This window comes from Phocoena phocoena, chromosome X (assembly GCF_963924675.1).
Source record: "Phocoena phocoena chromosome X, mPhoPho1.1, whole genome shotgun sequence".
Taxonomy (NCBI): Eukaryota; Metazoa; Chordata; class Mammalia; order Artiodactyla; family Phocoenidae; genus Phocoena; species Phocoena phocoena.
The window spans coordinates 19,993,822-20,004,209 of NC_089240.1; the positions used below are offsets into that span (position 1 = coordinate 19,993,822).

Genomic DNA, 10,388 nt, shown 5'->3' on the forward strand with positions numbered 1-10,388 from the left:
AATTATGACAATTCAGAAGTAGCAGATGCCCTTCTTTTTCTGCTCGTTTAGAATATCTTCAGCTCTGCAAGTTAAAGAATAAAAAGACCCTTTCCAGGGAAACTGGGATGAAGTGAGAGAGTGGCACGGACATACACTACCAAATGTAAAATAGCTAGTGAGAAGCAGCCGCATAGCACAGGGAGATCAGCTCGGTGCTTTGTGTCCACCTAAAGGGGTGGGATAGGGAGGGTGGGAGGGAGATGCAAGAGGGAGGGGATATGGGGATATCTGTATATGTATAGCTGATTCACTTTGTTATGAAGCAGAAACTAACAAACCATTGTAAAGCAATTATACGCCAATAAAGATGTTAAAAAAAAAAAAAAGACCCTTTCCAGCCAGAGGATTCAATGTATTACTGTAAGTACCAGTTTAAAAATACTAAAATATCAGTACCTCCTAAGCTGTCAAGATCCTCAAGAATCCTGCCAAACCTGTGAAATAAAGAAAACTGTGATGAAATGAAAATCATAATGATCACCCTTTAAAAAGAAGAACACTATGGGGTGATAAATATCTACCAAAATTGATTATGGTGATGGTAGCACAACTCTCTAAATATACAAAAAACCAGAGAATCACACACTTTAAATAAGTGAACAGTATGATGTGTGAATTATATCTCAAAGTTGTAATAAAGAAAGGAAATAAAATAAAAACAAACGACACAAACAGAAATAGTGCCATGTTACCTTACAGTGTTTTGAACAGTCAAATATTTCTCTCTTAATTCAGGCTGACTGCCCAAAGGTAAGAGAACTTCAATGTAACTGTCTTTCATTCTCCTAGGTGGCAGACCTTTCTGTGACGCAGCCAAAAAACTATGAAGTAATTTTCTTTCCTCCATTGCTTTCACATGGTCTCTGAGAAGAACGGACACAAGCTTCATAAAACATAGGACAGTGCTATCCCCCAACTCCAGTGACATACAGGTCAGTCAGACACCATCAAAAGAGGAAACAGCAGGTCCGGACCTACCTCATCTCCTTTTCCTTCCCTCCCTTCCTACTTGCCACTTGGTGAAATCAAAAATTTCTGTTAAAATTTCTCAGGCTAGTAGATAAGAAAAATACACTTATAAGTGATATAGATATATCCAAATGAACTATATATTCACCCTCATCAAAAAGTGTATTCAGGGCTTCCCTGGTGGCGCAGTGGTTGAGAGTCCGCCTGCCGATGCAGGGCACACGGGTTCGTGCCCCGGTCCGGGAAGATCCCACATGCCGCGGAGCGGCGGGGCCCGTGAGCCATATGGCCGCTGAGCCTGCGCGTCCAGAGCCTGTGCTCCGCGACGGGAGAGGCCGCAACAGTGAGAGGCCCGTGTACCACAAAAAAAAAAAAAAAAAAAAAAAAGTGTATTCAAAGAATAGAATCTTTGAAATGAAATTAAAAATACAGAAATGGACATAATAGAGTGTAAATATATGTACGTATATATATATAACTGCGCTAAAGAACAACATAGCCACTGAACTCCATATTCCCATTTCTCACCTTGACAAGTCTCGTAACCTCTGTGCCCCAGCTCTCTCTCTCTCTGCCTTCAATTTCAGGAAAGAGAGACAGAGGAGGAAAAATGGAGTATATCCAAAAGAAGTTTGGAAGGCAGAGCAAAAGGTAAAGAGGAAGGGAACATGAAAAGGAGACAGAAAGGGAAGAAAAAGAAGAGACGATTAAGGTGGAAGAAAAGAGAGAGACAAGGGGACAGGGAACTAAAATGTTGACAATATCACTCTTTCTAAGCTTTACTTATGAAGTATTATTGCCAGAAAAGTGTAGCCTACAAAAATATAGGGAGGGAACTGACGAACAAGTTAAATGGCACCAGGTAAATCCAGAACGTGGAACATTCAACAAGACACATGGCTTGGCCTCTTTAAAGTCAAGCTCGTGGGGGAAAAAAAAAAGAGGGAGGGATAACTATTATTCTAGATTAGGGGAGACTAAAGAGTCATAACCATGAAATGCAATATGCAGTTGTTTACCGGATCTTGATTTTTTTTAAAAAAAAGCTATAAAAGATATGTGGGGAATAATTGAGGAATTCTGAATATGGGTAAATAATATGCTATTAGGGAATTACTGTCAATTTCATTATGTAAGAGAATATGTTATTTGTTGGAGATGCACAACTGCTGATTTTGTTACAAAGGAAAATATATTTATTTATTAGAGAGGTATTGGAATATAACTGGAGCTGAAGCGTCACGATACCTTTATAGTTTAGCCAGTATATGTATATTGGCAAATCTAGAAAAACGTTCATAAGTATCCAATTCAGATAGTGGGAACAAAGGTATTCATTTCTTCTACTTTTCAGAAAACTGAAATTTTTCATATAAAGAGATAAAAAGAAGTCATTAGATAATTTTTATACCAAATAGATTATTATTGTTATTGTGCTTTTTCTTTTTATCTCATTTTAGCCTCAAAATTCTATGCACCAAGAGGGATACTATCCTATTTTAAAGCAGGGAAATACTTAGAGAAAAGAGAAAGATTGTATGGGAGGCCTGGTTAATTGTGACCTGACAAGAAGCAGTAGTCAGGGTGCATGAAATAGAAAAACCAGGAACTTGGGTTCAAGTCCCAAACCTGGTACTCAATCACTCAATGTCTGAGTTTCAATCTCATCATGTGCAAAAAAGGAAGAGGAACATATGTCATAAGCACGTCACAAGTTTCACTGAGAATCAGTGAGGTAATACTCCTGAATGCACTTTGAAAACTGCAGAGTACATGTAAATTACATGATTTTATGACAACAAAGCATCACCTGATGAGTATGTTGTAATTTTGATCTTCTCCCCCAAGTAAAAAAACCTCTCAACCCATTTCTGAACAAAGGGTTCCCCCCATTCCTACAGTGGGACCATCAACTGAGCCTAAACACAGGCTAGCACACCACTTAGGGATAGAAGAACGGATAAACACAGAGCACATACCTCCAGTCTGTGGATGCTCCTACTATCTCCCGCAACTTATCTCGAACTGAAACAAAAATAAAGAGGTCATTCCATGAAACAAAGAAAGTAAGAAATGGATTATGGCAACCAGCTCAAAAACTACAAAAAGCGACTCATGCACTCAAAAGCTTCAAAGATCCATGAATTTCCATTTAATGCCACAAAACAAACAGCTCAGGGAAGGGATCAGGCCTCTGCTTCCCAAAAACTTGAAACAATTATTGTCTCCTTAGTGCAGAAAAGAATTCCTTGTGTCAATCACTGGGATTTATACAAATAAGCAAAAAAGGATAACTCCAATTATTCATCTGCTGGGGCTGTATCAGTGTTGGTAGGAGTCCCTTTACGATGGAGATATTATGAACAGAATCCCTGCCTATCTTCTTATAGGCAGTGAGACTAAGACTAATATCAAAATTTGAGTCTCACTCTAATTGATTTCTCATATATGTATACTACCCTAAATGTTAGAAAAGTTGAGGCAAGAAAAATGAAGCAAGAAAGGAAAGGCAAAAAAAAGCAATTTAAGTTTAGTTAATGCCCATTGCCCAAAAGTGCAAGAATGAATTAGTGCGAAAAAAAATTTAAGCACTTATAAAAAAATTGATACTGATTACCACACACACCATGATTCACATGTATTGGTGAACATGCTATATGGATAAAGGGGAAATAAATTAGATAAGCAGTAGTAAGTCAATACTAAAAAATAAATCTATAGGATTTTAAATGTTTTGAGTTCATGTGTTTTTTTCTATCATTTTAAAATACATATTCTGGTTACAGAAAATTAACTATAGCAATCCTTGGTCCTTCAACAACTAAATATCTGATCAAAACCAAATATGGTTAGATGAACATACATCTTAATTTTCATGAAAAAGTGGTTGATTTTTCTATCAATTGTTAATTTTTCTATCAATTGTTATAGGGAATTCCCTGGTGGTCCGGTGGTTAGGACTTGGCACTTTCACTGCCAGGGCCAGGGTTCAATCCCTGGTCAAGGAGCTAAGATCCTGCAAGCCACGGCCAAAGGAAAAAAAAAAAAAAAACACCCACAATTGTTATATACCATAAATTAGGTGCAAACTCTAATTACAATGAAATCATAGAGTAGTACTGAACCAAAAATATCCATTAGTAGATTAGTCTTATTTCTGATTTTTTTTCCTCCTGAGTTCCTTGAATAAAAGAATGGACAGAAAGTATCCCAAGTAGTACACAGACTACTGATGCTCAGTGACATAAAATGATTATTACTAGTTTATATTCAGTGTAAGAAGAAAGGCAGGTGTTGAGGGCCAAGAAACAAAGCAGAATTTCAAATTACATATATGCATATATATTCATTGGGATCCTTTAAACAAGTCCCAGTTTTCATTATAATGAATATTCCTACATTGACAAAGACATCCATAGTTTGCATATGGATTAGTTACTGAAATTAACTTCAATTAACAGGGTCCCTCTAACAAAACTATAGACTAGGAGCATTTAGTTGGTACAACTGAAAGGCCTGTCTCTTGCTTATGCATTAGATCTCTTTTTTCCATGCCTTCTACTTCAGTACCTACACAAAGGAAACAGAAATCATTTAACTAAAAGAGCTCAGTCCCCAAGGCTCCCAGGAACCAAAGCTCAAGTACTGTATGTGATTTCTACCCCAAGCTATCCTGGTCATTTTCTAAGTGAGAAGTTTATGAAAGATCTACCTTTAGTATGCCTCATTTGCCCTAAACTGTCTATCTACATGCTTCATAAATAAAGCAGGGTTTTCCCCCCACATAGGCCTAAAAGGTAAACACCCATGCTTGCCTTCATGAATGTGGAAGACTCTCTCGGGATTCTGAGATCCTTGAGTCAGTCCTCTGCTGGGAGCAAGCAGCCCTCTGCTCAGGGTACAAAGCCTACAAAGCAAGATGAAACACGCTTCGAGAAGGTTCCATGACTTCTTCCCTGGCAACCCCAAAGACCTGTGCCTCCTCCAGAGCACTCAGCCACCCCACACCCTTAGTAAATACTGTCTTATAGGGTCTGTACGTGTTTCTCAAGTGTATGTATATTTGCATATGAGGCTACTCCGTAAATCATCTCTCCAATAAGAGTAAACATTTCTTGAGAGCAGAGACCAATTAGGTAATGATCTACAAAATAAATAAAAGATATCAACCAGGTTTAATGGGTTTATTCTTATTAGCTTCAGAAGCCCAAAATCAAGTTGGTAAACAGCTGAGTAAACTAATTATGAACATTTATTTTGTTATTGTCATACCATACTTCCTCAATAAATAAGCTAAACCCAATTATAAGTCAATCAACTTTGACAACAGAATTAACCCTTTCCAGGATTACTCAAAGAGAGTATTTATTGGACCTAGGCAGAAATTTCCTACTCCCCAATGGAATAAAGTCAAAGCTATTTACCCCAATATGCCGAAACTGTTCTCCCAAAATAAGTTGTTTAACTTGATTTTGGCTCACTATTGCTTAACTGTCGACTCCTAACCACACACTATCCTATCAGGGCTAACACACGTATAGTATCAGGGACTGACAAACTGATCTGTTGAGAGCACAGTGGAAGAAGGCAAGGCATTGAAAAGGTAGAGAACCCCAGATACTCTTACTCATTCTAGCTCAAGTGACTAGTAAATTCTTACTACCTAATGCCAGGTCCAATGATGACTAACCTATTTTTTTTTTTTTTTTTTTTTTTTTTTACGGTACGCGGGCCTCCCACTGTTGCGGCCTCTCCCGTTGCGGAGCACAGGCTCCGGACGCGCAGGCTCAGCAGCGGCCTCTCCCGTTGCGGAGCACAGGCTCCGGACGCGCAGGCTCAGCAGCCATGACTCACGGGCCCAGCCGCTTCGCGGCATGTGGGATCTTCCCGGACCGGGGCACGAACTCGTGTCCCCTGCATCGGCAGGCGGACTCCCAACCACTGCGCCACCAGGGAAGCCCGACTAACCTATTTTTAAAAAGCATATTTTAAGTTTTCTTTAGAGCCCAAATTTATTATAGATTTCTCTTCTGAATTACAGCATAAAGGAAGAGCCTCTGAGTAAAAATATTTGGTAAAATCTACATGTAGTTTTGATACTTGTCCTACTGGAACAAATCCTGGTCCTTTCACCAAGTCAACTACTCTAACTGCAGAGAACACAAAAATAGCAGCACAAGCTCACTGGCTAATTCAACTCCTTAGCCAGCCACTCATCACACTGGCCCTGATACAATCCCTGCTGGTTCACTAAGCCTGGAATGCTTCCTAAAGCGTTTGGGGTTTTGGTTTTGTGTTTATTCTCCAATCACACAGCTAACAAGCCTCTACCTTACATAGTTGTGGTTTATTTTTTCACAATGAATTTTCAATTTATGTACTTTTATATGTGAATTAATATTTCAGTCTTCTTGCTCTTGACCTTCTAATTTGCATTTTCTCAGAACGTGAGTTAAACTTTTTTCTTTTTCACTATTTCATTTTATGTATTTTCTGTAGGTTCAAATCCCTCACTGAAGGAAACAAGAGCATGTGGTCCTTCCTTCTGCCATCTCAGAAACTATCGTTCTGCAACTGAATATATCGGGTTTTAAAAAGCACACTGGAAAAAGCTAAAATCTTCCATTGCTACTATTAACTGAAAGAGCAAAAAAAATCATGCCCTCGATACATTAATTAGCAATAATAATAGTTGCTGTAGATGATCTCAATATAAGAAATGAGATCTGACTCTGAATGGCTAAATACTGTGAATACTCATCACAAACTAACAGGAGCTGTAAAACTGATCTCACATATTTGGGTAAATACACATATATACAAGCATTTGTTTTGTTCCTTAAGAAGCAGCATTTTCTGAAAAGTGATGAAAACCATCCCATCCTGCCTGAGTGAAAAGCAGTGTAGTATACGGAGGTTCAGAGCCTGACCATGGGGACTCCCCTGGTGGCACACTGGTTAAGAACCCGCCTGCCAATGCAGGTGACACGGGTTTGAGCCCTGGTCCGGGAAGATCCCACCGCAGAGTAGCCCCCTCTCACAGCAACTAAAGAAAGCCTGTGTGCAGCAATGAAGACCCAACGCAGCCAAAAAAAAGTACTTAAAAAACTCTATTCCAGAAAGGCAAGCTTCTCCAAAGTCTCCCCTAAAAGTCAAAAATGACCAGAAATTTGGAAATAAGCCAGGCACTACAATGGACCATCTCTGAATGGAGACTCAAATGGAGATAGTAAAGAGGGGGCTGATGAATACAGAGAAACAGTTGGGCCAAATTATTTGGAAAACTGTGGTCCTGCAGCCCTGTTGGTTGCATACTGCCATAATAAATTTGAAAACATATCCCTGTAACACAGCAAAGGCCTAATGTGAGTGCTTTTTAAAAAATCATTGATTAGGGCTTCCCTGGTGGTACAGTGGTTGGGAATCCGCCTGCCAATGCAGGGGACACGGGTTCGAGCCCTGGTCCGGGAAGATCCCACATGCCACGGAGCAGCTAAGCCCGTGCGCCACAACTACTGAGCCTGTGCTCTAGAGCCTGCATGCCACAACTACTGAAGCCCGTGAGCCGCAACTACTGGGCCCGCGAGCCACAACCACTGAAGCCCAAGCGCCTAAAGCCGGTGCTCCGCAACAAGAGAAGCCACCGCAATGAGAAGCCCACGCACCGCAACGAAGAGTATCCCCTGCTCGCCGCAACTAGAGAAAACCCGCGCACAGCAACGAAGACCCAACGCAGCCAAAAATAAATAAATACATAAATTTATTAAAAATATATATATATTAAAAAAATAAAATCGTTGATTATACTAATCATATACTGGTATAATAAATTTCTATTCTCTTGTGAACATTCAGCTTATTGTAACCTTTCACTACAATTTGATATAATCCCTACTGATAATCAGATGAAACCTGTGGACCCTCGTGCCTAGTAGTTGGTGGGGGGGGAATACATTTTTATTGATACACAAAATAGTATATACTATTTCAGATGGTTCACAGACCACTCCCTTTTGACACCCCCATGGGCCCCTAGATTTAAAAAATTGTGATTCAGACCAACCTCCTGAAAAAACTTGAGGCCCGAAGGAATTAGATGACTTTTTCCCTGCTAGTCAACTGGCACACTGGATAGAGCCCGGCTCTTCTAATCCCTCCCCACCTCATACACACCATACATGTAAGGAAACTGCTCTTCTCACAATCTCAGGCTACTTCCCTTTATGTATGCAACACTGAGGTGGAGGGAGCAGGGGAATGGTTCAATCACTGCTTAACACCTCAGTACCTCAGGGTTAATGGCTTATTCCCTGCGAAGCCCTCAGGAGTTTTACCTACAGCAAATCCCTAGGCCGTTAGAAGAAGCTGTCAAGAGGCCTCTACAGTCAGGCCCTAGGACTCCATGATTCAACCTTTCCAATAAAAGGAGACCAAGGAGCCCAACCTCTCCATGGCTAGCCAAGGGAGTCACAAAAGTCGCATGAAGGTGTGAACGTAAGTGTCTTAGCTGTTCTGGGTTCCAAGCTTAGGGTGGGTGTCCGGGAAGAGTTTTCAGTACAAAAACAGGCAATGCCACTCATATGCCCTCCACTCTGGGGAAATGCCTCAATTTAGAGACTAAACAAATTCAGATGGCTCTTTTGTGAGCTGGGGGAAAAAAGAAGTACAAAGATTGCCCACCAGTCAAATAACCTAATCATGTCAGACAGTCTGTATTCATTTATGTACTCTTTCTCTCTCTAGACACTAATGGAGTACCTGCTTAAGGTTCAACAGGACTCAAAGGAAACGAGCCACAGGTTTATAAGGAGTTCAGGGCAAAGACAGAGGACTTCCAAACTCGGGGGGGAGGAGAGACCAAGGAAGATTTCCTGGGAGAAGACACATGAACCAAACCCTGGAGCTTGTAAGAAGGCCTGTCACATCATGTCCAATGCAAGCTAAAGCCAACTGTGGCTCTTCTTGTAATGACCTTCAACCCACCTTCAAACGGTATAACAAATAAGAGAATGAGAGAGACAGAGAGACACAGAGAACCTTTTTCAAATGAGAGCAAGGTCCACAGGGACAGTGAGAGAGATCCAGGGCCCCCCAAGAGAACTGCTGGGGATCACTGTCACTCGGAACCACTGTGGGCCACACCAGGGGGGCTGGCATACCTATAGTGGGATGAATTCAGAAGCTGCAACAGGGGTGAGCCCCCTGGGACCCAACCAGGCAGAAAGAACTTGGAACAGCCGGAGTGCTCCGGTGAAGGGGGTTGGGGGAGAGCCAGACATGCCCTGGAGTCTAAAGCCCTACACCTTAACTGGACAAGCTGGGATGATGACTTACGCAAAAAGGCATCCTCCTTGTCAAAGGGGCCCAATCAAAGCCACTCCCCCACCTAGCCTTACCGGCCTTGCTGCTCAGTAAAAGTAAAGTGCAATCAGCACCTGGGGCCCTGGTCACACAGTCCTGAGGTCCTGAAAGCCCAAAAGATGCCCTGCAATCTCTACCCACATTACAACACACTTAAGTCGAGTCCAAGTCAGTCAAGCACTCAACCTTTAAAACGCTCTGCAAAGGAGGGCAGAGGGCCGGAAACGCAACGTGCAGCCCTAAGTACTAGCTTTCTGACAAGGGGCTAACTCCAAACCACCCCCCTGATGAGCAAAGAGATAGGAATTTCAGGGAACGCCCAACTTCCTCCCTTAAAGTGCCTCTTCGCTTTTAACATCAAACTCCGGGCCGGAACACGCGAAGGTGGGGGGTGGGGGGCGCTGGGCCCCACCCTAGGCCGGCACGGTCGCGGTAGGCGACCGCCCTTCCCCACCCGGCCCTATTTTCTGCCCAAAAGCCCCGCCACTAGTTCCGCCCTTCGCAGCCCGCTCCTCCCGCCCGGGCCAGCAAGCGGCGCGGAGGGCGGGCATGGGCGCCCTCCGGTCCGCGCCCCGCCAGGCCCCTGGCTACCTACCGCAGCGCCGCCCGCCTCATGGCGCTTGCCCGCCGCCGTGCACGTGACCACAGACCCGAGCCCCGCGCGCCGGTTGGCGGAGGGAAGTTGAGGCAATGGAAGGCGGGAGATGGAGAGCGTTCGCGAGCGCCTGACCGGACCGGGCTCTCCAGGATCACACCCTTGCAGCGCGGCCGCGGGCGGGGGCGGGGCCTCGTTGCCCGGGGGCGGGGCCACGCTGCGCTTGAAGGCCCACTCTTTGGCGAGAAGCTGGAGTTAGTCTCTCTCCTCCATTGTTGATTAAGTGCATCAGGCGGCACCGCTGGGGTGTGCCTAGAGGCTAGGTGTAGCCACGTTCTTGGAGCTTCGTTATCCCGCTTCGCTGAAGGCTGCGCGACCTTCACCCCCAAACCCCGGCTCCCGGTTGGCCTTTAGCCGCACG

At 43.1% G+C, this 10,388-nt stretch overlaps 1 protein-coding gene across 2 annotated transcripts in view; it reads right to left on the reverse strand.

Annotated features, from left to right (window-relative positions):
• The window catches only part of ACOT9 (acyl-CoA thioesterase 9), a 28,313-nt gene extending 18,161 nt beyond the window's left edge, over positions 1-10,152 (reverse strand). Inside the window, exons 1-6 of one of the 2 annotated variants that reach the window (XM_065900712.1) lie at positions 9,968-9,987; positions 4,827-4,918; positions 3,638-3,664; positions 2,991-3,036; positions 735-905; positions 439-476 (exon numbers count right to left, since the gene is read on the reverse strand). In XM_065900712.1, coding sequence (XP_065756784.1) covers positions 439-476; positions 735-905; positions 2,991-3,036; positions 3,638-3,664; positions 4,827-4,918; positions 9,968-9,987 — 394 coding nt within the window. Of the gene's footprint in view, positions 1-438; positions 477-734; positions 906-2,990; positions 3,037-3,637; positions 3,665-4,826; positions 4,919-9,967 lie in introns of both variants that reach the window. The other variant, XM_065900713.1, reaches the window with a different exon arrangement.
• Positions 10,153-10,388: the final 236 nt, after the last annotated feature.